This window comes from Apus apus, chromosome 14 (assembly GCF_020740795.1).
Source record: "Apus apus isolate bApuApu2 chromosome 14, bApuApu2.pri.cur, whole genome shotgun sequence".
Lineage (NCBI taxonomy): Eukaryota > Metazoa > Chordata > Aves > Apodiformes > Apodidae > Apus > Apus apus.
Window position 1 is genome coordinate 5,560,216 of NC_067295.1, and position 27,971 is coordinate 5,588,186.

The following is a 27,971-nucleotide window of genomic DNA, read 5'->3' on the forward strand; positions in this document are numbered from 1 at the left end:
TGGCTATGCCAGGCTAGGTCAGATGCTTGCACAAGCCCATCATGCTCCCTTCAGCCCAGCCTGCCTCCCAAAAACACATGGCTCACCAGCAGTGCTGCAGCCAACAGTCAGCTGGACCCTGCACTGGGGACGGGCAGGCAAGAAAACAGAGGAACACTCTCCACTGAAGATCAACTCAAGCTCCAAAATGCTGACCATAGACCAGGGCAAGTCTGAAACCAGAAAATGCTTTATTGGAAAGGTACAAAAAAACCAGTCACTGCAGCTAAATTTACAGCAATAAATTACGTTGTGGCTGTCAAGAGAAAGTAATGGACACATACACAGGGCTATTCGCCTTACAAACAGGAATCCACATTGCTTGGTATATCAATAATTTATTTTATAATAAAAAAGCAGCACAAAAATAAATATTGAAATGAAATTACTGAGTAACCACAGAGGATAGAATGAGCTGGTGATAAAAAACAACTTAAAACAGAAGACTTCTATCATTAAAAAAATGAAAGCAAGTATCCACCATCTACAGAAACACCCCAGCAGACTGAAATACAGACGAAGGAAAACAAATCCACATTACAAAAGTTTTTCATTTTTGTTTCTTTTTTTTCTTCTTTTTTTTTCGTTTTTGTTTTGTTTCTTCTTTTTTTCTTTTTTTTTTTTTAAATAAAAACAATCATGACAATGAAGTTTAAATGATTTGAGAGAGAAAAAAAAAAAAAAGCCAACTTCTCCTCCTCCTCCTCCCTGGGTCTGAGCCCTCCTGTGGCCTGACCACTCCACATCCCCGTGGCATCATGCCTGGCCCTGCCACAGCTCTGGCGAGCCAGTGCCTTGTCCCCTCCCCAGAGCTGCAGTGTCACCTCGGTCTCTTAAGCTTGCACCTTGTGGTCTCCTCTGGCAGCCAGAGTTGGGCAAGAGCAGAGACACTGACTTGCTTCAAAGGGATCTGGAGCTGCCCTGGAGGGAAAGGATCCCCACTCCCAACAGCGAGCACAGCAAACACATCTACAAGCACAGAGGTGTCCCTCCCAGTCCCTGCCCCACGCTTGCATCTCCTCCTGCCTCCCGCCCCAGCCTGTGGTTCCCACGTCACGCTACGGATGAGGAGTAACCAAAGAAAGGCCAGACCCAGGGGAGAGGATCCCAGCACTCAAACCCAGAACCCCCGTTCCTCAGCGGGGCAGAACGAATTAACGGGGTCAGCAAAGGGCGTCCCAGCATCTCAACTACTGCAGCAAAGAGACAAGCGAGAGGCGCGGCTGGTGACAGTGGGCTCAGCCAGCTCCCCTGTGGTGCCCGCCCTGGGTGTCAGGCTTGCAAGTGCAGGACGGAGAGAAAAATCAACAACAACAAAATAAACAAACAAACAATCAAACAAAAACACCAACAAACAAACAAACCACGCCACGAACAAAACAAAACAACCCAACAGAAACAACCCGAACCCCAGAGGAATGCAACGTGACAACCTCAAGCTGGAGGGCCCTCCAGGGTGGAGGAGCTGGGTCTCCAACGCAGACAACAGCTTTCGGGTCATTCCTCCCTCCACGTTACCTTGCAATTCTGATCCCTCTGTGGAAGTTTTAGCCAGGACATTTCATTCCCCTCCAGGTCACCACCCAGGGAGCCCTGGACTGGCAATTTCGTTTAATAAAGATTTACAGTATCAAACTTGGAAAAAAAATTATTATTTTTTTTTTTTTTACGAAAAATCTGTACGATAAAATGTATATAATTATATATTTATATATATATTTCTCTCTCTTTAAATATTTCCACGTGGTCCTTATGGATATCCAATATGGATTACCTACCATGGCTATGGTATCAACAGCTTTAACAACACCCAGGCCTCTTGTTCTTTATCGAGTGACCAGAGATTTAAGTGTCTACCAGCACTAAACTAGCAATCACTTGGACAAGCCTTTGGCACCCTTCCAAGAACTGGAAAAAAAGAAATACTTGGCCACAAGGGAAGTGCCACGTAAAGATATGTTTCTCAACTCCTTCCAACAGCAAGAAGACCCCACGGAACAAAGTTCAACCTCTGTCCCCCTCAGTGCGACTGGTCTGATCTCCCCAGTCAGGGGAAGGGGTCAAGGGCAGCCAGAGGGTGTTCCTATCTAGCCAGGAATGTTATGGAGCTCTGGAGCTGTTTTAAAGACTGGAAGCATTTGGGCATTTTCAAGTCAACTGGCCTTTTTCATTAAAGTTTTCATTTAAAGCCCCAACAGTGCCAGGAGTCTCCATTTTGCCTGTTTTCGGAGGCACCTGTAAGGTCTGGGAAAGTTTCCAATGTCTGTGAGCTGGAGAACATGAGAGGACCAGGAAATGACAGTAACATCTTTCTCTTCCTCAGCTTCTGCTGTGGGAGTCAATAACTGGTACTGATACACAGGACATTGATCTGCCTGTTTGGAGATAGGGAGGGAGTGGAGGAGAAATGAGGTAACTCTAAGTGTCATCCAAACTCTAAGTGTTGGAAAATCACTTGATGGAAACTCCCTGCTCCCCTTCAAAACACATGGATCTGGCAAGGGTAATGAGCCTTCAGGAAGTGTTTCACTTTACACCCTTTCTGGCTCAGTAAGGTCACGGATGTCAATGTTGAGGACTGAACGAGAACCAAGTCTGAGGTTTCTCTTTTCATTAACCTATTTCACTAAGGACCCCCCTGGGAAATCCAGAGACTCTGATGACAAAGTGAAAAAAAAGAAAAAGCAAGCTAACAACTTCTTCCAAAGACAAGTAGGGCTTCACTAAATTTCTACAAACTTACTTGCCATTCAAGGCAAGACAAGACAAAGCCTCAAACAACAAATTATACTGGGTGTCAGATGCCAGTTCACTGTCCCCTTTGCAACAACGGTGGCACTTGATTATTCTCTTTCAGTCCAAAACATTTGTGAATTCTCCATGATCTTTGTTTTCTGTTCTGCAGCCTAAATCCTCTAAGCTCTTCCCCTCATCTTAAACTCCAGCAATCTCATTCTCTTCTCACCCGCGTGACAACAGGCATCAGGCATCGTCCATTCCACAAGTCTCTGACCTGTCCTGCAAAACTCACAGTCCCTTTTCTTTCCTACTTCAAAAAGAAAAAAAAAAAAAACAAGAAAGAAAAAAAAAACAACAACAAAACACACAAACACCAACATAGCTATTTTGTTTACAGTGACCTGGAAACATTCGTCTTTTCAGCGCTGCTGCATGACAGCAGAATCTCTCCCTTCAGCTTTCTATCTCCTGCCCATTGCCAAGCCAGAAATCCCTCTCCCAAACCACTACTCAGAGCCATACAAACAACTTCTCGATCCCAATTCTTCTGTCCCCTACACACACCAATTTTCTATCCTGCCCTCTGTGAATCTCTCAGGATAATTCACCCATACCCAAGAGAAAGCGTCAAGTTTCAGGGTCACGTTCACACAGGTTGTCTGAACACTGAGGGTTGTTCACTGTACTCTTTGGATCCCAGCTTCAGCGCCTGACATGCTATGAAGAGGAACAGACTATTCCAGCTCCAGGATGACCTCCCCACAGCCCTTCTCTGGTCATCAAAGACTGGTGAGCCCAGCTCTCCAGCTGGGATATTCATTGCTAACCTACCAATGCTTTTGTCAAAGAAGAGGTTTTGTAACTTCTCTTCTCCCGTCTGAACACTATTGCCCTCTAGTTACACTTCAGTGCTTTAAAAATATCTTTCCAAAATACTCCACACAAACCCCTTCTCATAGTGCTGATTCCAGCAGAACTGTCCCACCTTCCTGCAGCCAGTTCTGCCTCCACCTAGTAGTACTTGCGGCATTTTTCCTCATCTCCCCTCCTCCTCCCCATCACACAGCTCTTCACAGCATTTACTGTGCCTCCTTCCCTTAAGCTTCAGGGAATCCAGAAACAATAACCAAAAAAGCCACTACTTCAAGACTGCGGATCATTTGGAAGAAATAAACTGCATAAATATACCCAATTCACAGGCACACCTTAGGGAAGGAGCTATCAGGAAACTTGGGCTTGGAATAAAGGCGGCTGCAATGTATTTTTTTCTAGGCCACACAGGTAATGGGGCTTATTAAAATATGCAAAATATATTTTTTTTCCATATTTTAACAGCATGGATTGAAAACAGAAGGTTACTCCTAATGGGTGTGGTCAGACCCAAGCATTAGTCTCCATCGTCCTCCCGCTTCCATCCACTCACAGCAGGTTGAAATCCAATCCAAAAAGCCTGTATCCCTGCCCTTGCAGTATCAGGTGGAAGTGGGGAAAGCTGGGGAGACCCTTCTTACAGGGAGTAGGATGTCACTAAAGGAAACTCTTTTTCCCATACATTCATCTCACATGATGATTTCTTCGGTCCATCTGTTTCCTGGCTCTTGAGCATCATTCACGAAGACTCCGGAGGCTCCTCAGGTATCTTCTCCCAGCTGGAAAGCTGCCCACAGCTGAGAGGGGTATGGAGAGGCAGGGGGAAGGAGGAAGCAACTTGTACTGCATATAGAGCTCAAATCCTGGACACAAGAGGTTGATGGAGCCACTGAGTCCAGACAGAAGCAGCCGGTTAAGTTCCCTTTGTAGGTTTGGGGGTTCTGTTTTGTTTTGTTTTGTTTTTCTTCTTCTTCTATTTTTTGCACTTTTGGAAGAGAATTGTTAAAATGCCAATTCTTGACGTGACCAAGGACTCCGGAACAATGCATAAGAGCCTTTTCCCCTCCCCTCTGAAAGGCTGCTAGTTCCCCCCACTGAGGGCACTAGGACGCTGCTGAAAACGGCACAGAACTGGATGAGATTTCGGCTGATTTCACAATGGTGATGACACTGGTGGTGGCAACTTTGGTCGGGGTAATAGGCCCTCGCGCCACAGTACGAGCAAAGGTCTGGAGTGCTTCGTACTTGGAGCGCAAGGCGTCCAGCTCTAGCTTCATGCTGCTGTTTTCTCTGGCCAGCTTCTCCACCTCTTGCTGCAGCTCGACCCGCTGCCTCTCGAGCTCCTCTTTCTGAGTCACGCGCTTGATGCGGCAGCTGGCAGCGTAGCCCCGGTTCTTCAGCGTGCGCCTCCGCTGCTTCAGACGGATGACCTCCTCTTTGGTGAGACCCCTCAGGTGCTGGTTCAGCTCCCGTACGGACATTGACACGAGTTCATCATCACTCAGCACTGGGGCATTCTCTCCTGACTCCTCCTTTACCTGCAAATACCAACAGCACAGGGGTAGCAGCAACCCTATGTGAATAGATGTTCTGGACAGTGAAAAGAGACAGGCCACCCCTCAGCAATGAGACACCCCTCACTACCTGGAAAACACCCCTGAAGCACTGTAGAGAGTACATGCTCCACTACAACACTGGTGTAAAACATGGTAGAGATCTGAGCAGTGCGTCGTCTGAGTTTGGGTCATCCTCTTAAGCCAGAGAAAGCCAGAGCCTTACACTCCCAGTATGAACTCAACAGTCAGATTTTTAAGGAGAGAAATGTAAAGCAGATTGAAGGCCCTTTTGTTCCTTTGCCAGGACCCAGCCATTTCACACTGAATGCTAAAGACTACATTTTTTCCCGGCATTATGCTGGAACAGTATAGCATCTCCAAAGCAGAATAGCCACTTGCACGAAGGGTTTAATTCAGCATTTTGTGGCTTTTCTTCATCCAAGTAGTGAACAAAACCAAACTTGCTTGGCTTCAAGGGCCACAGCCTGACTTAAGTTCCGCTGGTGCACAGGACAGACTCTAAAGTTACATGAGAAAGACACCAAGACTGTGCCTTTTTCTCAAGTAGGTTTGCTGCCACCATTATATTCAGAATCATCAGATCATTTAGGTTGGGAAAGACCTTGAAGATCATCGAATCCAGAACCTTTAAGAAAGACATCATCCTTTTGTCCTGACTGCAGGACAACTGGAATGAAGTACTAAGACACAGGAAAGAAACTGTGACAATGCATGCACAACCCATGCACAGACCACCACCAAGCTGGTGGCATTTACTGTCTCATGGATCTGAGAGACACTAGCTGGACATGTCCTTTCCCCTGTGCCTCCCAGTCCTGAAAGCACTGGTTCCAGGACGCTGGCACTACGTGCTAGAGTCAAAAGTATCTTGGATAGCAACTGGGATACTCTAGCCTTCATGCCATCACAGAGACTTCAGACTTCTTTCTGGGTATTGCGGGTATTCTTCTACCCTAACCTTGCCTGCAGATAGTGGGAAATTGTATCCACCAATTTCTAAGAGTCCCTCAGGATGAAAAAGAACAATCATGTGTGACCAATGGAGTATGGTTCTGCTACAGCCTCCCCAGCCACCCAACATCACCCGCTCAGCTTTCTTCCCTACCTTTAATGCCTTGTTCGGTTTGGGATTAGTCGTCATAACCTGAGCACAGTCTTCCGGACAAAACTGCTCAGAAATTGCAACTGGAAAAACAAAACAAGATTTTCAGGTTACAGTAATCTCAGAGATGAAGGCAGGAAAAAGATACCCAAAGCACGGTCCAAGCCCCCAACTCAACCACCATCAAAAGAAGTCACCACACAGTTATTTAAAACACTGGGATGGATTTGGAGATCAGTTTACCCTGGTCAGATACAAGAAAGAGGAATTTGCAGTGGCAACTGCATTGCTTTTTAACACTAAGGACTCATATTTTGCTATGAACCACACTAAGATTAAGTAGCAAAGACGGGGCAGGGAGGGGGGAAAGGACACCAGCTCCAGTCTGTAAACAACAGTTAGGGTAACTACTATACACCACCTTGCAATATGCCACCCCTTCCCAAGGGGAGCAGAGTGTGGCCTCCAAGGCCCAGTCACTTGCTCACCTCCCTCCGGAGGAATCCCAGACGCTCAGAATGGCCTATTAGGGACTGAATTAAGAGTCACCTCCGCTCATAAAAGGCACTGAAAAGCCACAAGACAACAACTCCCTTCATTCTCATTTTGATTATTATTAACCTGGTTCAAAATTGAATCAGCAACCCAGAAAGAAGCTGTCTGGTTTGTAACCTGCTTTCAGTGCCATCCCCACCCAAACGAGACGCTACCAGAAAACCCAAACAACAGAAACAAAAGCCCCCCTCCCACCCCTGAAAACAAAGCCAGGCAGAGCTCGCCTCTCCCAAATCACCAAGACTGTTGCTTCCCAATTCTCTCGGCCCCAGGTTTTGAGAGCTGACTTGCCTGATATTCCCAGCGAGGTGGAGGCATGTCCACCAACAGAGACACCACCCCCTGCCCAGACACTGCCCTTCGCTCTCACCTCAGCCAGCAACTGCCCTCCTCGGATCAGCGCCTTGCAAACAATCCACCTGCCCACACCTCCACCCAAAAACCTTCCCCCTGCCTTGATGGCTGGCCGTTGGGTACCTACCGCCAGAGAGGTGACGGCAGCTGTGCCACCATCACAGCCTCTGCCTGTCGCTCCCCCAGCGGGGAGGGTGTGAGGCGCTGGTCCCCCCCTCCCCGACGCAGGGTGGCTTGGAGGGCTGCACACCCCACAGAGCACACAGCCTGTCTGGCGGGAGTCCTCTCTCTTACCACCCCCCCTTCTCCAGCCCAGCCCAAACCCTCCCCATTTCCACGTCTGCATCGTGTCACACATCCTAATCATTCATGAAAAATCCAGCCAAAGCATCCCAAGCATGATTCCCTTCTGATAGTTGCCATGGTGACCTTGGGAAAGTAGCCAACCCAGAGACAGTCGCCATGGAAACAGAGAAGCCCAAAAGCAATAATCACTTCAGGTCATGTCTGTGCAAAGACATCACGAGGTCGTCGGAGAGTAAACAAACTCATTCATATCTGAAAACAGGGGGCGGCGGAATCTGGGGGGGATGCAAAGGTGGGGTGTGGGGACCAACGGGAGCTGTGTGGGTTAAGGTGCTGGCTCAGCCCGTGCTGCCGTCACTTGAATCTTGTCAGTTGAGACACCTCATCGTCACACGACTTAGGTAAAAATCAAGATGAAGGGGGGGGGGGGGGTAATAATTCTGTAAGTGCAAAACTGCAATATACTATTCTAGATATTAGGGAGCACATTTAGGCGTCTCCTCTATTTTTAAGCCTGAGACAGCACAGCTCTCCATGTCTGGAGGAGGGACAAGGACAGCCGCACAGCGCACAAGCCAAGATGCTCTGTGATGAATGGACCACTTACAGCAACTGGTGTGTGCTGCATTTTCTAGAGCATCACCAAGTCCTTCCCTCCTCTCCTCCAGTACCAAACCCCACCCTGGGCGCATCTCCAGCAGCCCCTACCTCACCAGAGCCACCGGAGCGGGCTGGGCACAGGGCAGGGGAGCAAGTCCCTTGGAGCAGCTGCCTCCAGGGGACATGCCCGACCTCTGGCTGCTGCCACACCAGGTGTTTGGCAGGCAGGCGGGTGGGCAGGATCCCCTGCCAGCACCGGCCGCTCCTCAGACCCCAGCACTGCCCTTTTAACATCCATCTCTTCCCCTCCGCGCCTGGCGTTCGCCACCCACCCCTACCTCCAGGCCGGAGGCACTTAGCACGGAGGAGGAAGGAAAAAGTTCTTCGTCTCTCGGCCAAACGGTCCCGGCGAGTTCAGGAGAGCAGAGGAGCTGGCAGTGGGTAAAGGAAGCGGCCGGCAGCCCCCTCCCTGCCGAGGCTCAGCGCCGCGGGCGCACAGGCAGTTGGTGCCATAGTTATGCAGTGAGTCACCAGCTGTTTACAGAGTTCGCGAGCTCGCATTCCCACAGCATCAGAAACTCTTCCTTCCCTCGGCATCCCCCCTCCCACGCCGCCCCCATCCCTACAAGGAAAGGGGCACGCTGCTGCCGTCCCGCTGGCGGCTTCTCCGCGATGCTAAAACCGGAAAAGGAAAGTCAAAAAGGAGGGGGAGGCCGACAGCAGCCCCGTCACACCCACCGATTGCACAGAAACCCTTTTGATCCTCACCCAGCGCGCCTTCAAAGCGCCTTCTGCACCAGCCGATGGAAAAACAGAGCAGGGCCCGCTTGGCCACGCGGAGATGGAAAGAAATGTAACGTATCGTGGAAAAAAGAGAGCCGAGGGGTGAGGTTGCCTTTGGTTAGAGCATGGGCTGCCCTGCCACCCCGAGAAATGCTCCAGCTCCACGTGACAAAACCCCTTCTGGTCACCTGTTGCATCGTGTTGCCAAAGCAACATCTCCTTACCCTGCACATTCCTCGGCGGATGGCACAGATGCCTCCACTCTCGGTTCAGGGTCTTGTGCTGCGGGCCCAACTTCTCCTGCACATCAAAGCCTGCTGGATGGACCAGCATCCCTCCAAGATGGGCTGGGATCTGTCCCATTGCAGCAGAAGCGACGTGCCAGAGCTGCCGCTGGCACCGAGACAAGTGAGGGGGTTCAGGGCATCATCAGGAGCTGCCACATCAGGCCCTCTTCAAACAAGAACGTGAGATAGGGGTCTACTACGACCCTAAGGGCAGGATTTGGAGGTAGAAACACTCCAACAGGCTCAGGTCTCACACTCAGAAAGGAGTGCCAGGGTGAGTTTTCTCTCTGCTCTAGGTGAACCCACAGGTGTGGTCCAGGCTCCGCTTGAAACTGATACAACAACATTCGCAACCCTCACCAACAGTTCTCCTGGGCCTCAGGCTCCATCTCCACACCTATAAAATCCTTCCCATTAGGACTATCTGGGACTATTCAGCTACCAATGACAGGCAACTAAAACCTGCACAGCATCTCCCAAAGCTAGAAGGCAAAAAACCCCACAACAAAATCCTGCAAACATGCCATATCCAGCAGCGTCCCCTAAACATGCCACAAAGGGGTCTTCTGGGACCCTGCCTGCCATTTGATTATTAGAACCCTTTTAGTCTTTACCCTATTTCTGCCCTTCTTTTCTTAATTGCATTTGCTGCATCATGTCTAAAATTAGGAGCTCAGCTTTTTGGAACAAGGACTGCATTACATCTCTACTCTGTAAGCAGTAGGACACGCTTTGAATGCTACATAAATAAAGCAGCAAGTAGTAATACAGCAACTGTACAGGGCAAAGGCTTTTCCAGCGCAGCTCCATGCTTGTATTTAAAGCAAGTGTTTTGACGGTGGGTTACATAAAGAGCCCTTGTAATTCTGCAATAAAGTTACCCATTGATAGCTTTGCCAACACCCTCTCCCTCTCTCAGACAACTTCTATGCCTCTTGCAGCATTCTCCCAAAAACGTCGAGATCTCCAGCTGTCATCCCAAGCCTGATGATCTCAGCTTGGACCATCTAGAGTTCCCCAATTTCTCTGCTTTGAAAGGGGAAGACAGCAGAAAGCCTGACTCGGGCAGCGGTAGGTCAGAGCTTTCCACACCAGGCTTGCAATTAAGAAGGAAAACATGCCAGAATGAGATTTCAGACTTTCCACGCTACAGGGCTTTCAAAGCGCGTTATGCGTTAAGGAATTACTATAAAGCCACTGCCGACACCCGACAACTGTGGATGAACTTGAATTTTAAAACTCATTCTACACTAAAAGACAACCCTGGCCAGAACACGAGTGCCTGGCAGGCAGCCCTGCTGCTGCTTAGCTTCCATCCTCAGACACGTTACAGCAAACTGGAAACATGCAACCCTCACCTTCAGCCAGGCCAGCGACGACTTCCAGGGGGCAGAAAAACAGTGTAAGGTTCAAGCAGCGATGGGGATCACTGCCATGGCGTCTCAATTCAGCACCAACAGTTACACAGGGAATACTCTACTTGTTCCCAAACGTGGCGATTTAATTCCCAGGCAGCTGTTTTAGTCAAGTCACCCAAATTTCTCGTTTTTCCACAAGTTATTCCCAGCTCCAGAGTGCTAGCCAAACGGATGTGCCTACCAAGGAGAACATCAGAGCTGGCAGGCGAAGGGATCTACAGATGCTTAAATCTTCCTGGCTGTGCCTCTGCCGCTCGGAGCCACGACACGGATTCCCAGCACATTGCAGCATTGTAGGCAGAGAGCACCATCCCTCTCCCCATCATTCAAAAAGCCATTCTCCTGCTCTGACAATCTTCACACATCCTGTAAGGCAGACTGACGCTTGTCACTCATTTGTAACGAGAGCGGGGAGGGATGGGCTGATGGTGTGAATCACAGAGTAGAAGCATATGCGAGGCAATATATTTGACATGAAGAGAGAGAAGACACAAGGAGGGGGTGAGTCACTGTTTACTGTTCTAAAGGAGCTCCACGCAGCCCTCGCCCAGCTGGCCAGCTTTCCATTTCCCTTATGGATCGGAACCAGCATCCAGCAGCAAACAGGAGATTCAGGAACCTTCAGAGTGTATTTGAGAACTGCCAGGACATAGCTCTCTGAGGCGCTCTCTGGGGAAGCCTGGACACAGATCAGACAGTCTTCACTGGTTTGGTAAACAACCTAGTCAGATGCTGCAGAGCCTGTGGTTTGGGAGCAGGGGATAAGGAGTATCAGGAGGGTACGCATGCATGTCACCTCAGAAAATTCATGGAGGAGGTGTCTGAAGGGGAGAAGCATGAGGCAGACAGCCCCAGTACCAACAAGCACAGAGCACTTTTTCCATCACACGCTTGTAAAATGCAGTGACAGAGCTAGACCAGAATTACACCTCAGCATCATTAGCCCAGAGATGCATCTGACCCAGACAGCCCAGCTGAGCCACCGAGCAACAAATAACTTGCTCAGACACGCAGATGGATCCCAGGGCAGAGCTGGGATTCCTAACGTCACTGCTTCTGACCCCACGTGCCAGCCACCGAGTCAGACATCTTCACCTACTGCTAATAATGGCACATAACAGCATCACCATTCAGGGTCCTGTGATACTGCAAAGCAGTGGGATTCACCAAGCTGTCCCTCCTTTTGGGAGCTCAGGGGCAGGGCAACCGCTCTCATTACTGCCTTTTCCCCCCTCAGCTCTGGTGTTGATGGTCACAGAGCACTGCATCACTTTGTGCTTGCTTCATGTTTAGAAGACTCCCTGCCCAAGTTTGAAGATAACCTGAAACAATAGCTCAGGCAGAAGTGGAAACTGCCTGTTCATCTCTACAGGGTGCTGAGCCTGAAACTTCCTAATAATTGAAAGTGCTAGCGCCACTCAAGTATTTCACAGCTGGATGTTTACAAAAATGATCAGTGAGCAAGCTTATCCCACAAACCCCGACTGCCGCGGGGGCCAGCGCTCCCAGCTGTCCTTTCTTTGCTTCCCAAACATCTCACACAGTTAGAGATTTTCAATACCCAGTTCTGCAGCACATTCCACACCATTAATCATGTTCCAATGTTGATGGAAGTGAGAGCAGATCAGGCTGATCTGTATTTTTCCCTTGCAGGAGGTGCACAGCAGTTCAGAACTCCTTGCTGCAACAGATTGCCAAGATGGGCGACGGCGCAGGACTGAGATAAAACACGACATAGCACACTGGCTTTGACAGGCAAGCAAGAAAAAAAGAAAAAAAAAAAATAAGGCAACAAATTTTTGCCTGAGGTTCAGAGACGCTCGCGAAGCGGGCTACGAGCCCGGCGTAATAAAGCCAGGCACATTTAACACAGCTCAGGTGCAAAGCCCTGAGAAGCTCGCAGCCTGCAGAAGCCGCGGGCAGGGTGAGAGCCACCACATGCCCCGATCTTGTGGCAATCGCCCCGTTGCTGCCGGACGGCCACCCAGCTCCTCCAGCAGGCAGGAGCAGAGTTAACTCGGGAGCCGCGCAGCCTTGCGCGCTGCCATTGGGCAACCGGGGCGTCCATCACCTCTAGGAAGTGACTGCACGAGGAAGGCTCCCGGGCAGGCAGCCCCGCGAACACACGGAAGGAGAGAGGGAAAAGCGGAGGAACGCGCGCCCGCTTCGTCAGTGAGAAAAACCACAAGGTAAAACTCATTTGCTGCTAAAACCCTGACAGGCTCACGGAGCAGCGTGTCGGCGCAGGGCTGCGCATCTCCACAGACAGCGCTTATCCAGACCGAAAGTGCAAGAAAAGGGCGGGCAGCTGGCCGGGGGAATGTTTGCCTCCTCCCAGCTCCCCGGTCCCAGCTCAGCGTTAGGACTAGGCTGGTGAAGGAGTGGGTGGCAGGTGAAAGCGAAAATGGAGGCCTTTCCCTTTTCTGTAACAACTTTGCCCAAAGGGGGCTCGTTCCTAATTTCAGACCTCGTGGCCTGCTTTCGGCAGAACCTGTAACATAAATCCTCCACGGAGCAGCCCGCAAGGGAGGGGAGCAGGCTCTCAGCCTGAGGAAGAGGAGGAGGAAGGAGTTCCTGCTCAAACAGACCCTGACACACTGTGAGAGTCCAGAGATCTCAGTTCCCCTCACTCCTGGCCTGGATGTTGGGAGGCTGGAACTTGATGATCTTTAAGGTTCCTTCCAACTCTGTTTCCCCAACTTATACCGCTGACCTCACTGGGAGCTGGGAAGGGGCTTCCATCCCTCCCACACCCACCCCCTTTCTGACTATATCCCCAAACCACCCCGCGCCCACCAGCCAGTCACGCGGCAGCCCCCGCTCCCAGAATGTCACCGTCCCCTTTCCTCCCCCCAGCACGTCCCAGGACAGCCACAGAGCGCCCCATTTCCAGGCCTCCCCCTACACACACCCACACACCCCTCCCACCAGCTCCGGGGCCAGCCGAAACACCCCACGCGTCTCTCCCCGCAAAAAGCAGCCATGCTCGGGGGAGATAACCCCTGCTCCCCACCGCAGCCCTGACGCCCGCCCCCCCCCAGCCCATCCGACGGGGAGCCCAGCCCCCGTTTCCCACCGGCGGCTGCTCCCGCCCGATAACCCGGGGTGCAGAGCATCCCAGCGAGGCCACCAGCACACCCGGACACCGCCAGGCGCCGTCACCGCTCTGCCCGACCCCGGCTGCGCCCCGGCTCCCGCCGTACTACACAAGCAGCTATTTTTAGGCAGCAGAAGCGCGCGGCGTCACAACAGGTTTCCTCACATGTATTTTAAGAACCATTCAAAGGCAGAGACAGGCTGCGCGCTCACCCTCGGGAGGTGGGGGGGGGAAATAAAAATAATAACAAGAGAGCGGGAAGCATCGCCCCGGCCCCTCCCGAGGGGGTCCACAAGCCCCCGAGGGTGCGGGGGGAGCCGCCGGCTCTGCCTCGTGGGCGAATGGAGGGCTGGGAGGCGGCGGGAAAGGTGTGACCGTGGGTCCCGCCACGCCCCCGCCCCGTCGCGGCTGCCCGGGCAGTCCGACGGGGCCGGGCCGGGGGCAGGGGTGGGGATCGTGTTCCCCCCCCCCTCGCCCCGAACCCGCTCGCCCCTCACCGGGGCCCACGTGCGCGCTGCCCGGCCCGGCCCGGCGCGAGGGGCGGCGGCACCACGTGCCCGGCGCGGTGGTGACTCAGCACTTTTACCTCCGCTGCCCCGCCCCGCCCAACCGGACCCGACCGGACACAACCGGAGCGGACCGAGCCGCACCCCCCCCAACCCCCCCTTCACCCCCCCTCACCCCCACCCCAATCACCGGCAGCGCGGCCACCCCCACCTCCCCTCCCCACTCCAGCAATCCCCCCCCAGCCCCGCGCCCCCGCCCCATCGCGCGCGGACCGGGCGGATCCTCACCTGCGTGCCGGCGGGAGCGCGCGCGCGCGCCCGTGACGGGGGCGGCGGCGGGGGGGGCGCTGGCGGCGGGGGGGGGGGCGGCGGCGGCGGCGGCGGCGGCGGCGGGGGCGCTGCGCGGCTCCCTCCCTCCCTGCCTGCCAGCGAGTCCCGCGGACAACAACAAGCGCGGGGCGGCCCCCTCCCCCCCGCCGCGCCGCCGACCAACCAGCGCCCCCGCGGCTTCCGGCATGGCGCGTCACGCCGCGCGTCACCCCCCGGGCCCGCCCCCGCCGCACGCGTCACCGCGGCCCCGCCCGCCCGTTCATTCATGGGGAAGGGCGCGGGGAGAGGGGCGGGGTGGCCCCGGCACCCGCACGGAACCGCCTCCCCCCCCCCCCCCGGCACCGCCACCCCGTGCGGCGTGCCCCCGGAGCCCTCCCCGCCGCCGGGCTCTCCCCCTTGCCCGGGGTGTCCCCGCTGGAGCCGGCGCGGTGCGGCCGGAGGGTTTTTCACCGCCACGCGTGGGTTAGCTTGCAAGAGCGGTGGGAGAAAAGTGTCCTGGACACCGTGAGGCTCTGCTGAGCAACCAGAAGCTGTTTCGGCCCCCCGAGTTTATGAGGAGGCCACTGGTAAGGCTTGGCCTCCTCCGCCAGGTGCTGGACCAGCTTTTGTCCGCACACCCGGGTCCTCCCCCCCGGGTGCTCCTGCGCGGCCAAGTCCTGCCCCAGGGCCGGATCCTGTGCCCAGTCCTTGCCCGTTCCTTGCCCGTTCCTTGCCCATTCCTCATGCAGCTGCAGGAGCTGCTGACACAACGCCCTGACCCCAGTGGTTTTCAGACCCCAGGACCCCAGGAACACCAACAATGATGAAAATGCATCCAGGAAATGTAGTAACGTGGCTGGATGACCAAACCTAACCACCTCCATTTAAAACTGGGCTTCTTTTGATTGTGTTTGTAACTGGATTAGAAAGTCTGTGCTGGCCCCTGCAATTTGTGCCTTCCAGCCACGGGGTCAAGTATCCTCATTGGAGCAGATCTAAGAGCCGTGGTTGAGATTTTGAGTAAGATCTCGTCTCTCACTGCTCTCTTCACAAAACACAAGCTGCAAAATGTGGGGAGCCTCACACCTGGCACAGTATGACAGGCCGGAGCGAGCTCTGGCTGACCAGGGGATTGAGCAGGTGCACTCCCTTAGAAACCCTGTTCTTTATTGCAGCTGAGCTACTGAGGTTGGATAAAGCTCACAAGGTGATGGCACAAAGCTGCCATCCAGTGTGACTACAACAGTGTTGGCCTTCACCTCTCCCAGATTTGCAGATTCTGGCTGAAAACCTGCCCCAGGCGCTGGGATGGAGCAAGCTCGGGTTTGGAGGGTAGATTTCCCCTGTCCCTGTGGTTCCCCCTCTTGCCTCTGAGGTTTGTCTTCAGATCTCCTTCATGTCTGCAGGGGTTCTGGTGGCTCAGAGAGCTCGGAGAGGAGTGCCAGTGGTGGGAACATAAGGTCCACCCATGTCCCCAGCAATGGCCACCTGTCCCTGTGCTCTTTCCAGGTGGTAAAAACCAGGAGTGGCTGGAGCCATCCTGCGTTATCCATGGCATCTCCCTGGGGGAAACATAAGATGGTTGTCCATTGGGACAGAAGGGATGGGCTGGCTGTGTTCTGGGTGGGGGCCTCACCCTCCATGGTGACAGCCCCACATTTGGTGCTCACCAGAATTGGAAGGGGAATATTGTGTCACCTGAAAAATCTGTTTCTGGGTGAATCATTCTCTTCACAACAGCTCTTAGCTTTTGTTTTCATTCCCTGGGGAAAGCAACTCTGCTTCAAAGGTCTGTTGTCCTTTGCTGCTGACCTTTAGACTGTGGTGGCCTTTGCTAGTAAACAACAATGAGCTCTCCAGTCCTCCTAGAGTGGGAAAGCCTGTGCAGGGAGTGTGCAATTACAGACACTCGTTAACCAGAGGAAGAGGAGTGCTTGGGAGAAAGGACTTCTGGTGAAAAGATGGATGAAAAAGGGGCTTTGTTTTGGGAAGTGTGGGGTTTTGTGGGTCTAGCCCATCAGCTGTGGTCCAGCTTCATGATTCCCTGAAGCCACAGTGCAGGATTCAGCACAGGCACCTTTTTCACACTGCTTTGATTAAGGTACTCTCACCCCTAAAAGGGGGTAGAGGCATTAAGAGAATTGGAGTTGTTAAGTATGGAGAAAAGAAGGCTCCAGGGAGACTTTAAAGCAGCCTTCCAGTTCCTGAAGGGTACAGGAAAGCTGGAGAGGGACTTTTTACGAAGGCATGGAGTGGTAGGATGGGGTGGAATGGTTCCAAGCTGAAAGAGGGTAGATTTAGATTAGACATTAGGAAAAAAATTCTTTACTGTGAGGGTGGTGAGATAGTGGCCCAGGCTGCCCTGAGAAGTTGTAGATGTCCCATCCCTGGAAGTGTTCAAAGCCATGTTAGACAGAGCTTGGAGCAACTTGGTCTAGTGTGAGGTGTCCCTGTCCATGGCAGGGGGTTTTGGGACAAGACAATATTTACAAACCAAACTATTCTGTGAATCTGTGATTAATACTCTGGGTTTTGAGCCTTTGTGTGCATCTAGGCTGGGGAAAATCTAAAAAATGGCTAAATTCCCATATTCTCCACCTCGGCTCTTTCAAACAGCATTGAGCGTAGGTATATACATTGTAAACAAACAAGCAGAAGAGCGAGGCGCTGAGGAGTGTGTGTGTGCAGGCGCTGCTACTAGAGAGGCGGGGTAGGAGCTGAGCGATGTGTAGGGTTTTTACGGCGGAGCAGGCAGCGCTGCGGCGGCCTGGAGCCCTGCCTGCCCGCCCGCTGCCCGCCCGCCGCCCGCAGCCACAATGTCAAGAGGAGACACGTGTATGTAAGCGCTCGGCATGGCCCGAGCTGGGCCCAGGGGGGTCCGCGGATGCGGTGCTTCCCCGTGCCGGGCTGGGGAGCCCACCCCCGGCTGCAGCTGACTTTGTGCGCTCCCCACACACGCTCCCCGAGTGCCGCCGCTGCGGGGTGACATGGCGGGGCAGGCTGGCATGGGGATGGGTGCATGGTGGCATGAAGAGGTCCCCGGGGTTGGCATGCGGGGTGAGCCGGTGCTGGGCGGGTGGGCGCGGCTGCCACGCAGCCACCCACGCGTGGGGAAGGCACCGGTGATGGCGTAAGGCTGAGGCGCTGCGTGGGGCAGGTGTCATCGCTCCGGGATGGCTTCGGGGCCGGGCCCCGGCAAGCTGAGCCGTTTTGGTGCTGGAGCAGGGGCAGGACTGCCGGGGATTGAAGTCTGTTTTGAGGGGAGTTCCGTTTTGCAGATTGCAGGGCGGAGGTGAGCAGGGTCTGAGTGCCTATGGCTTGGGCAGGAGATGGCGAGCAGAAAGTTGTGTCTCTTTTTTAAGGTGCTGAGATTGCTTCCTGCTTTCAGCAGGAGAATGAGGGTCTCTTTTTCACTTACAGCCCGGGACATGTTTGCCCGAGAGGTTGTTAAAAGCAGATTTTATCAGTGGGAGGCAAAGTCTGATGGCACGTTCCCCGACATCCCTAGCCCAGCTCTCCCTGGGGCTTAAACCTCTGCCTCAGGGCTTTGGGTTGTGGCAGAAGATGCTCAGAGCGGAGCAGAGCAGATGATGCTCAGAGCAGAGGATGCTCCGTACCTCGGAGCCGCTGTTCCCAGCACCACATCTCTGCTCCGACGGGCAGAGGGAGCTCGCTTTTGCTTGCATCTGCCAGAAACGCTGCAGCCCATAAATTCAGACCCGGGAAAAACTCCTTGCGGGGCCACCCTGCCGCACCCAAGAGTAGGTGGGGTTCAGGCGGATGGCGCTTTGTCCCTTGGTGTCTCCCAGCATGCCAGCAGTGCCAGGACCACCCGACCCTGGCAAAGCCACCATTTGCTGAGTTTGCTACATGGATTTAAGCCAAGGGCGTAGACATCACGGTAGAAGCTGCCAAGATGGGCAGAGGTGGGCAGGCTCTGCCTGAACCACGGGTGTTGGGAGTAGAGAAGCCATCCTTGAGGCTTGGAGGAGCTCTCCCCCTCTGACTCCTTCACACCTGCCTCTGTCTCCCTCCAGCCCCAGGACGATGAAGTCATACCAGAAGCTGAGGACCTGGCAGCCAGCAGCATGCCAGCTGGAGGAGGAAGGGGCTGTCTCCACACCCAGCACCCGTGGCAAGCTGGCCCCGTGGTGGGTGGGCAGTGGGCTGCTGTTGGCTGCTGTGCTGCTGAGTGCCATCACAGTCTGGGTGCTGCAGCAAGTATCAGGGGGCTGGCCTGGAACTGTGCTGCCCCCCAAATGTCTCCTGGTACCTGAAAGCCACCGGTTTGACTGCTACCCAGAGCGGCACGTAGTGGTGACTCAGGAGCTCTGTGAAAGCCGGGGGTGCTGCTTCATCGAGACCCCCCCGCCAGCAACAGGCAAGCGGGGGGTGCCCTGGTGCTTCTACCCCCCCGACTTCCCCAGCTACACTCTGGAGAGCCTCAACCAGACAGCGCTGGGCATGGTGGGGCTGCTGGTGAGGAGGGAGAAGGCTTATTACCCCCGGGACATCGAGATGCTGAGGCTGGATGTGGAGTTTGAGACAGACACACGGCTTCACATCAAGGTGAGCTCCCTGCTGGCTGCCCTTCAGAGCTTGTGTCCTTGTTTCTGCACCCCTGCACCCTTCATCCTGCAGGTGACCATCCCCTGCTCAGACTGAGTCTGGAAGCTACTGTGCTCGAGGCATGGCTGTATGTGGCCTCTCCACCCCTGTTCCCTCCTGCTTTGGTGGTCTTTAAAGCATGTGTTCTCCTTTTTGCAGATAACTGATGCAGCCAACCCACGGTACGAGGTTCCTCTTGAGGTTCCCAGGGCGACAAAGAGAGCAGAGAACCCAATCTACAGCCTGGACTTCTCCTGGGACCCCTTTGGGGTGCTGCTGCGGCGCAGGGCAACAGGGAGAGTGCTGTAAGAACTCAGCTCCTCCACATCCCACAGTGGGCTGGGGAAAGCTCATCCTACCCTAGACTGACTCCAGCATGCTTCCCTGGGGTTTTTCCTTGGGGAAAACTGCACTGTGAGATCTCTAGTCAATAATTGCTCTTTGACTTCATCTTTACAGCTGTGCTTATGTGGGGATGTGGCAGCACATGTCTACCTGGCTCCATGGCTGGCCATGTGCTTGCAGTGACAGTGGCAGGGCTGGGTGGGATCAGCAGCTCTCTAAAAACCTCCCAGTGACCTCATTCTTTGCCAGGTTCTACAGCAGCCAAATGTGGTGCAAGTCCCTGGCATGTCACCAATAAGGGACCTGGTGACTCAGGGAAAGGGCCGCTGAAGGGTTGTGGCTTTGCCAGTTTCACCTTGCTTTTGGGTTTCCCTGGCTGTCCAGGCTTCAGGCGTTTTGTGGAAGAGTACTGTGGGTGGCTTTGCTGCACTGGTCTCAATCACCTCCATGGCTTTACCCACACTAAGCTGTTGGTGAGCACCAGTGGCCAGTTGATGTATAGCCAGGGTGTTTTGAGATCCCATCCTTTCCTCCTCCTTCCCATTTGCTGTTGCCTGTGTCTGTCCTTTATTTGGGAGCTGCTTATCAGCTAACAGCAGGCTAAGAAATCCCACTGCCACGTGGCCTCAGTGGTTAATAATAACCTTCTGGTACCAAAGGCAAGGCTGCACCATGCTGGGTCAAGCTGGTTCAGGCTTGGGCTGTGCCTTGCTGTCCATCCAGACCTGAATTTGCCACCTGGGCCGAGGTGTTGGGGCTGGATGTAGCGTGGGACATCCACTGCTGTGCTGGTGTCTGGGATGCTTTGTGAGGGAAGGGGTCAATCGTTGGTGGGCCAGTGGATCTATATGGATCCCAGCATCCTTCCTTGACTCTCTCCTTCCCTTGGTGACATCTTGGCAGGCTCAACACCACTGTGGCTCCCTTGATCTTTGCTGACCAGTTTATCCAGATATCCACATCACTCCCATCCCGGTTCCTCTATGGGCTGGGGGAGCACCGTGGCTCCCTCCTGCACAGCCTGGACTGGATCACCCTCACGCTGTGGGCACGTGACGTCTCTCCCACGGTACCATCTTCCTCCTCCCCGCAGGGATGCAGGGGGAAAGGATGAGGGCACCACTCTTCAGTGCATTGGACGAGCCCTAGGAAAACATGGCAGGGGGTGGGCAGCAGCACTGGGAGAGGCTGGGGGTGGTCAAGGCCGACGGGCAGATATGTGCTGGGCAGGATTTCAGAGCAATTGCAAAATGCTCTTGGCACTCCAAGGGCCCTGGGTGTTTTCCGCTCCACCCTGCCACTCGTGCAACAGGTTGCAGCAAGGCAGGAGGTTTCCCCCTCACCCAGCTCAGCTCAGTAGCAGCCCCTGAGCTGTGAGGAAGAAGCAGCCTCCTGTGGTCTTTAGCATCAGCTCTGAAACCATCCTCATCCCTCCTCTTGTCCTTCACAGGGGGTGACAGATGCCTGGTTAGGTGGTGGCAGCAGATGCATCTCAGGGCCATTTATTCATCCCCGGTGATAAGGGGCTTTCCTGATTAGCCTGGGAGCTGCTCTCTCACACAGCACCTCCTCTTTGCAGGAATCATTCAACCTCTATGGTGCTCACCCCTTCTACCTGCTGATGGAGGAGGGCGGAGATGCTCATGGGGTTTTCCTCCTCAACAGCAACGCAATGGGTAGGTGTCCCAAGGGACCCTGGCTGGCTCAGGGATGACCCAGTAAGTGGGGACGGATGGAAGTTGCCAGAGCAGCTGGTTCAGAAACTTGGGGGGAGAGGAAACTGTAAAAAGGAAAGATGTGGTTTGATGGCTCCGTTATTGGGCATTGCCATCTGTTTCCTGGCTACAGCGAGGCTATTTAGCAACTGCTTAGCAGTTTAACCACACGCCCAGCTGCCGAGTTGCTGTTGAAAAAGCATGTCCTTTGTGTACGGGTCCATGCCTGTTCCCCCTCCACCGGGAGCAGCCTTGCCCCCAGGCCTGGAGGCACGACGGGGCTGGGATTGCCATCTGCCGCCCGCGCTCTTCCCAGCTGTGCTCCGCCAGCTGTGGCCGTGGGATCCACCCGTGCCTGCCAGCTGATAACGCAGCGGCTCCCGTGGGCTCCTGCTGCATCAGGGGTGGCACCAGAGACCACCTGTCCCTCCCAGCAGCCGCTCCCGGCAGCCAGCTGGGGTGACGCTGCACATGCCGGGGCTCCAGCTGCGCTCGGCTCGTTACCGTGATGTCCCCGAGGGGGAGCGCACCGGAGAGCGCAGGGGAGGTGCAGCTGCCCAAGCTGAGGTTCGAGGGCTTGTTTGTGTGAAAAGCCTTTTCCGGGAAAGCCCTTGGTCTCCCACACGCGCTTGTGCAAGTAACTCTTGATTTTCTTAGGAGGGGGTTTCTGGGGAGGAGGACAAGTAATGGAAGCTGGGAGAACAGCTCAGCTTTGGGCTTAAAGAGCAAGTTTCTAAGGCAGCGAGGTTTCTCCCCGTGTAAATCAGCGACCTACCCGGGCTGTGATGATTTAAGCCTTCAGACATCCATTTAGCATCCGCTGAGAGCAGGGATTTCCTTGTTCTCCTTCCAGAGGCTGAGAGTTGCCCGTGGTGCTGCCTGGTTCCCACTGTGGAGGTTGGGGTCTGGGAGTTGCTCCCCGGTTCTCACTGTATTTTTCTCTTGCCCCTGCAAAGAGGTGGCCCTGCAGCCTGCTCCAGGGCTGACCTGGAGGACCATTGGGGGGGTGCTGGATTTTTACATCTTCTTGGGGCCTGATCCCAACATGGTCATCCAGCAGTACCAGCAGGTGATAGGTGAGTGCCTTCACCCTGAAGTGGCCATCTGCAGGCACCTTCCCACACCCCCATCCCTGTCTCACCTCAGCTCCACCACTGTCCCCTCTCCTCTCAGTTGGGAAGTGATCAGCTCTCCCCAGCCATCCTATTCCCATCCCTCTCAGCACATCAGGAGTCAGTGGCCATCCCCTTTTCCCCTTCTCTCCTTCCCCTCCCATCCTTTTGAGATGCTGCTGTTGTCTCAGGACACCCCATTTGTGCTCCCTCTCTCCCTGCAGGTTTCCCAGCCATGCCACCCCTCTGGGCGCTCGGCTTCCACCTCTGCCGCTGGGGCTACGGATCCAGCAATGAGACCTGGCAGACTGTGAAAGCCATGAGGAACTACCAGATCCCCCAGGTAACCCCCCAGACCTGTGGGTGGAGGGTCTGGATTCTGTCACCCATCCCTGAGCCTCTGTCCCACAGGATGCACAGTGGAATGACATCGATTACATGGATGGGTACCGGGACTTCACCTTAGATCCCCAGAATTTTCCTTCCCTCCCTTCTCTGGTGGAAGATCTCCACAAACATGGGCAGCGCTACGTTATGATCCTGGTAATTCCCCTCCTCTCCTCCTGTGCTGCCTTTGCTGCCGAGCTGGGGTGCAAGGCAGAGGCACAAGGGATACTCGTGATCCCAGCTGATCAACCCCAGCCCTGGGGATTTTTATCTGAGGTTGGTGCCCAGTGCTGGGCCGGCAGCTGCAAACTGCCACTGGAAATCCCCCTAACGCAGGGACCACTGAGACACTGGCCAGGTTCTTGTGCTGTGCTCCCATCTCCTGCGGGAGTACAAGGATCCCCTGTGGGCAAAAGGATGGAGGAACTGTGGGTCAGGCTGTTTAACCCGTGGGTGCTTGGCTTGGGTGTCCCCACATCCTCACGAGTGCTGGGATCTCATGACCTGGCTGTGATCTCCCTTCCTCCCTCTCTGAGGAAAGGGAGTGCAGGTTCTGCTTGGGGCAGGCAGTGGGACTGGGGAGTGTTTGGGACAGTGGGGAAGTTGGATTCTCTCCCCATTGAACTCCTCGTTGTAGGCAAGCCCGGCTGTAACCAGATGTTTCTTGCATAAGCACAAAATGTCTTGTATTTGTCGCCCCCCTCCTCAAAATACCCTAAAGGGTCCTGGGGACTTGCAGAAGTGACAATTTAGAAAACATGCCTGGAAGTGTTGAAGCAAGTTTCTGTTCCCTTTGAGGGAAACAGCCACTGTGTGTGGGCTCTGGCTGACCCCGTTAGGGTTGTCATCTCTGAATCACACCGACCTGGCAGGGGGAAGGGGCCATGTCTGCCAGGAAAGGCACTAACCCTCTGCTCCATCCCCAGGATCCCGGCATCAGCAGCACCCGCCCTCACGGCTCCTACTGGCCTTTTGATGAAGGGTTGAGACGGGGCTTGTTCCTCAACACCACCCAAGGGCAGCCGCTCATCGGGCAGGTGAGGAGCTCCAGGGGGAAATCCCAGCCCTCTGAGCTTGTGCAGTGGCAGGGTTGGGATTTCATCCCTCGTGCTGGAGGGAGAGCCAAACTGAGGGACCTCTCTGGGATGATTGCCAGAGCCTGGCTCGGCCCTCAGCCTTGCATGTCACCTCCCAGCATCTCCATCAGCCCTGAAGGAGGCCAGGGAAGTCACATGAGCTTATCAGTGTTGGTGGTGCTGCCCAAGACTGGTCATCTGATTTCTCTCCCTTCCCGTTTCTGGGGTCAGGGGAGGTTGGCCACAATGGACACATGCCTCCAGATCTGCTCCGCAGCATTTGCCTCCCAGATTGTCCACCCTTTTCCCAGCCATCTGCTCCCACTGGCTCTCCCTTGCTGTCTACGAGGAGAGGCCTTTTAATGCAGCTTGAAAACCTGGCGAAAAATGAATTGGCCAAAATTCCTAGAGTGAGGCAAACTGTGGAGAAATCACACCCCCTCCCCTGCTGTGGTGGGGTCCCCAGCACCTCGAGGCTCCCGAGTACCATGGAGGCAAGAGTGTTGCTGCTTGCAGCATCCAGGAATTGAAGCGATCAGCATGGGTTTATCTTCTGGTTTATGGCCCGTTTCACCTCTGGGTCCTTCAGCATGCTCACAGCCCTGTGGCACCCTGTCCCCCACGGTGGCTCCCCACAAGCTGCCTGTCTGCTGAACCCATGGCTTTGTGGTGTCCCCCCAGGTCTGGCCTGGCTCCACTGCCTTTGCAGACTTCTCCAACCCGGACACACACCAGTGGTGGCTGGAGAACCTGCAGCGCTTCCATGACCACGTGCCCTTTGATGGCCTCTGGATCGTAAGTCCCTCCTTACCCCCTGGGTCACTCCCTGCCAGCAGCTCATCTCACACCTAGTGTGTGTCCTGGCAGGACCATCTATCCCTCAAACGTGGCTTCTCCAGGTTTATCTGCTAATCCCCAAATCCTTCCCCTTGAACATGCTCCATGATTTTCTTTGTGTAGGATATGAATGAGCCATCCAACTTCATGGATGGATCTAAAGATGGGTGCCCCCCAGGAGAGCTGGACAGCCCACCCTACACCCCTGGTAAGGAGGTGGGCTGGTAGGTACCACACGCTTTGAGATCACTGGCAGCCAGGTGCTATGGGAGAAACCCCATTTTAAGAGACATCACATCTCCGTTTTACACCCTGGATGTCTCCACCCCTACTTGTATGTGCTGGTATCTGTGCCCAAGCCTTGCATGCTGGTTGGGGCCATGTCAGGATGCAAGATGGGACCATCTATGTGAGCTTTCAGTACTGAGTTGGCAGCAATGGCCAGCTCCAGCATGCCGGAGGGCTGGCCCAGAGCCAGCGAGCATGGTGGGATGGGGGGTGAGGAGGGGGGCTGCATCCCTGGGGAGACCCCCCTCCATCCATGTGCCAATGGGAGCTCTCCCTCCTGGCAGCCGTGCTGGGCGATTCTCTCTCTGCAAAGACAGTGTGTGCCTCAGCAAAGCAGAAGGTCTCGGTGCACTACAACCTCCACAACCTCTACGGGCTGATGGAAGCCAAAGCCACGGCGAGGTATCCGAGCATCCCAGTTCCCACCAGCCTGGGGATGGGATGGGACAAAATCCTGCTGCTCAGGGCTGCATCTGAAAAGGATGAGGTTTTGAGTGGCTGACCCAAAGGGGAGATGCTCTGGCAGCTCACAGCCTCCAGGGTGCGAATAACCCAGTAGAGGAGTGGAGATGACACCACTCCTGGAGGGATGAGTGGGTGGTCCTGGTGCTCAGGACCATGTACCACCTAGGCCAACCTTCCCTGTACCACTTGGGCCAACCTTCTGGCACTGAAGGGCTGTGGTGGAGCTGGACCTCTCCCTGTACCATTGTGGGATAAGACAAATTCCTTGGGGGCTGCTCTCACCTGCTTGCCCCGGATCTCCATGTTGTTTTCCAGTGCCTTGATTCAGATCCGGGGGAAACGTCCCTTCGTCATCTCCCGCTCCACCTTCCCCAGCCAGGGCAGGTACTCGGGGCACTGGCTGGGTGACAACCAGAGCCAGTGGAAGGACATGTATTACTCCATCCCAGGTGGGTGGCACAGGCAGCACACAGACCCACCCTACCAACACCCCCATCTCCATCGAGCTTTCTGCTTGTTTGGAGACATCTCCAAAACTCCCTGCGCCCTGCCTGACCATCCTTGCCCTCAGGGATACTGAGCTTCAGCCTCTTCAGCATCCCACTGGTGGGGGCGGACATCTGCGGCTTCTCCGGCAGCGCCTCGGAGGAGCTGTGCACCCGCTGGATGCAGCTGGGAGCCTTCTACCCCTTCGCTCGCAACCACAACACCCAGAACGAGAAGGTCAAGGGCAGCGGGCCCGGTGGGAGGCAGCCCAGGGGTGGGATGCGGGATATGGGATGTGGGGTAGGATGTGGGATGCAAGGGGTAGCAGGGAGCCTGGTGAGAATGGGGTGGCTGCTGACTCCCTGCATCCCCCCCCAGGCCCAGGACCCGACAGCGTTCAGCCCTGCAGCAAGGACGGCCATGAGGGACGTGCTGCTGACCCGCTACTCCCTCCTGCCCTTCCTCTACACCCTGTTCCACCGGGCCCACCTGCAAGGGGACACCGTCGCCCGGCCCTTGTTCTTTGAGTAAGAGCGTTCCCACCAGGAGCTGGGGAGATGCTTTGGCTGGATCATGGAGAAGCAGCTGATCTGAGCAGGGTCTCCATCCCGCTGCAGGTTCCCCTGGGATGTGGCTACCTTGGGGGTAGACAGGCAGTTCTTGTGGGGCCGCAGCCTGCTGGTGACACCAGTGCTGGAGCCTGGGGTGGACTCAGTGACAGGCTATGTCCCCCGAGGCGTGTGGTATGACTTCTACACGGTGAGGAGCACTTGGCTGGAGGTCACTTGGTCCCTGCTTGACCATCTTGGGGCTGTGGGTGGGAAGCCATGGCCGAACCCCACAATCCCTGATGGAGGAAGGGGTGGGGATGGCTGCTCCCCAGACCCATGCCCAAGCTCCCTGCCATGCCCCTGACCCCCTCTTGCCTGTGTCTCTCACCGTCTGCCCAGGGCTCCTCAGTGAACAGCAGCGGGGAGATGCTGAAGATGTCAGCCCCCCTGGAGCACATCAACCTGCATGTCCGCGAGGGTTCCATCCTGCCCACCCAGGTGAGCAGCCACTCATCACTTCCCCACCATGGGCTGTCTGCAGTGTGTGTGTGTCCCCACCAGCACCTCAGCTCCCAGACCTCCATCCTGGGTGCTGCTTGCTGCCCTACAGCACCCGTGTCTTTGAACCCCAGAAACCAGGGACCACCAGTGAAGTGACCCGAGGAAACCCCCTGCACCTCATTGTGGCTTTGTCCTCAAGTGACACTGCATGGGGAGACCTCTTCTGGGATGACGGCGAGAGCCTGGACACCTTTGAGCGGGGCAGCTACTCCTACCTGGTGTTCAATGTCACACAGGTGGGACACAGTGGGGAGGGCAGAGGTAGGGGGTCCTGTGGCACCTGGCCACCTCGAGCTCATGCCATCCCCTCATGCAGAACATCTTCACCTCCACTGTCCTCCATGCCGACACTGAGGCCACAGAGGTCACCGTTGGCACACTGAGCATCTTCGGTGTGAGGGAACAGCCCAGCAAGGTCCTCCTGAATGGCCAGGAGAAGCCCTTCTCATACTTGGACAATCAGGTATGGCCCTATCGTGGGGTGCCCTGTCCTGGGGATGCCCATCTGCGGGTCTCCTTCCCTTCTCCCCCAGCCCTTGTTTCAGGGTTGGTGAGTAAAGAGGTGGGTGAGGACTACAGGGTGGCTCTCCCACTACAGCAGAGCTCAGCCAAGCTGTGTAGGGGAAAGGATGCTCCATATCCCCCTGCTGAGCCTGTATCCCAAAACATCTTCTCTCCTCCCACAGGTTCTCACTGTGAGCGACCTTGGCCTCAGCCTCAGCCAGGGCTTCTCCCTGCAGTGGCTGTGACTGGGGGGCCGTGGGTCACCCCACCTCACCAAAACCACCCATCCAGGAGATGCTCCACGCTCCTTCCTTCCAGGCCAGGATGCTGTCATGGAGGAGGTGGTGGGGACTGTCCCCTGCTGACATGTGGCCCCCTCCAACATGGCTGGGGATGGGGACACAGGATGAGTGGTGAGGTCTGAGGTGTGGGTGCCTGCGGTCCCCGCTGTAATAAAGGCACGTGGACAGCTTGGAGAGCTTGCCTTGGGAGTG

The 27,971-nt window shown here is 55.0% G+C and overlaps 2 protein-coding genes across 7 annotated transcripts; one reads left to right on the plus strand and one right to left on the minus strand.

Annotated features, from left to right (window-relative positions):
- Nucleotides 1-211: 211 nt before the first annotated feature.
- On the minus strand, nt 212-14,609 carry MAFK (MAF bZIP transcription factor K). 3 transcript variants are annotated; one of them, XM_051632024.1, is made up of 3 exons: nt 14,522-14,609; nt 6,331-6,410; nt 212-5,186 (listed from the first exon to the last, which is right to left on the minus strand). In XM_051632024.1, the coding sequence occupies exons 2-3, from the start codon at nt 6,364-6,366 to the stop codon at nt 4,752-4,754; spliced, it is 471 nt and encodes a 156-aa protein (XP_051487984.1). In that variant the 5' UTR covers nt 6,367-6,410; nt 14,522-14,609; the 3' UTR covers nt 212-4,751. The 3 variants fall into 3 exon arrangements, with proteins under 3 accessions (XP_051487984.1, XP_051487982.1, XP_051487983.1); XM_051632022.1 differs by lacking the exon at nt 14,522-14,609 and adding an exon at nt 10,571-11,601; XM_051632023.1 differs by lacking the exon at nt 14,522-14,609 and adding an exon at nt 7,364-7,506.
- On the plus strand, nt 12,748-27,953 carry LOC127390415 (lysosomal alpha-glucosidase-like). Of its 4 annotated transcripts, none has more exons than XM_051632016.1 (20): nt 12,748-12,819; nt 18,580-19,111; nt 19,310-19,455; nt 20,399-20,564; nt 21,075-21,171; nt 22,167-22,286; nt 22,547-22,665; nt 22,734-22,865; nt 23,636-23,746; nt 24,467-24,580; nt 24,746-24,830; nt 25,195-25,312; nt 25,691-25,824; nt 25,947-26,098; nt 26,240-26,388; nt 26,479-26,620; nt 26,812-26,910; nt 27,045-27,209; nt 27,290-27,436; nt 27,660-27,953. In XM_051632016.1, exons 2-20 carry the CDS (start codon nt 18,590-18,592, stop codon nt 27,720-27,722), a joined length of 2,781 nt encoding a protein of 926 aa, XP_051487976.1. In that variant the 5' UTR covers nt 12,748-12,819; nt 18,580-18,589; the 3' UTR covers nt 27,723-27,953. The 4 variants fall into 4 exon arrangements, with proteins under 4 accessions (XP_051487976.1, XP_051487975.1, XP_051487974.1 ...); XM_051632015.1 differs by lacking the exon at nt 12,748-12,819 and adding an exon at nt 17,276-17,377; XM_051632014.1 differs by lacking the exon at nt 12,748-12,819 and adding an exon at nt 17,316-17,381.
- Nucleotides 27,954-27,971: the final 18 nt, after the last annotated feature.

Coding starts and splice junctions, on each gene's coding strand:
- MAFK (XM_051632024.1), bottom strand. CDS start 6,366: ATGACGACTAATCCCAAACCGAACAAGGCATTAAAG. Junction 5,187..6,330: donor AACCGAACAAGGCATTAAAG/GTAGGGAAGAAA, acceptor TGGTATTTGCAG/GTAAAGGAGGAGTCAGGAGA.
- LOC127390415 (XM_051632014.1), top strand. CDS start 17,359: ATGTCAAGAGGAGACACGTGTAT. Junction 26,099..26,239: donor ACAACACCCAGAACGAGAAG/GTCAAGGGCAGC, acceptor ATCCCCCCCCAG/GCCCAGGACCCGACAGCGTT. Junction 26,911..27,044: donor GTTCCATCCTGCCCACCCAG/GTGAGCAGCCAC, acceptor TTTGAACCCCAG/AAACCAGGGACCACCAGTGA.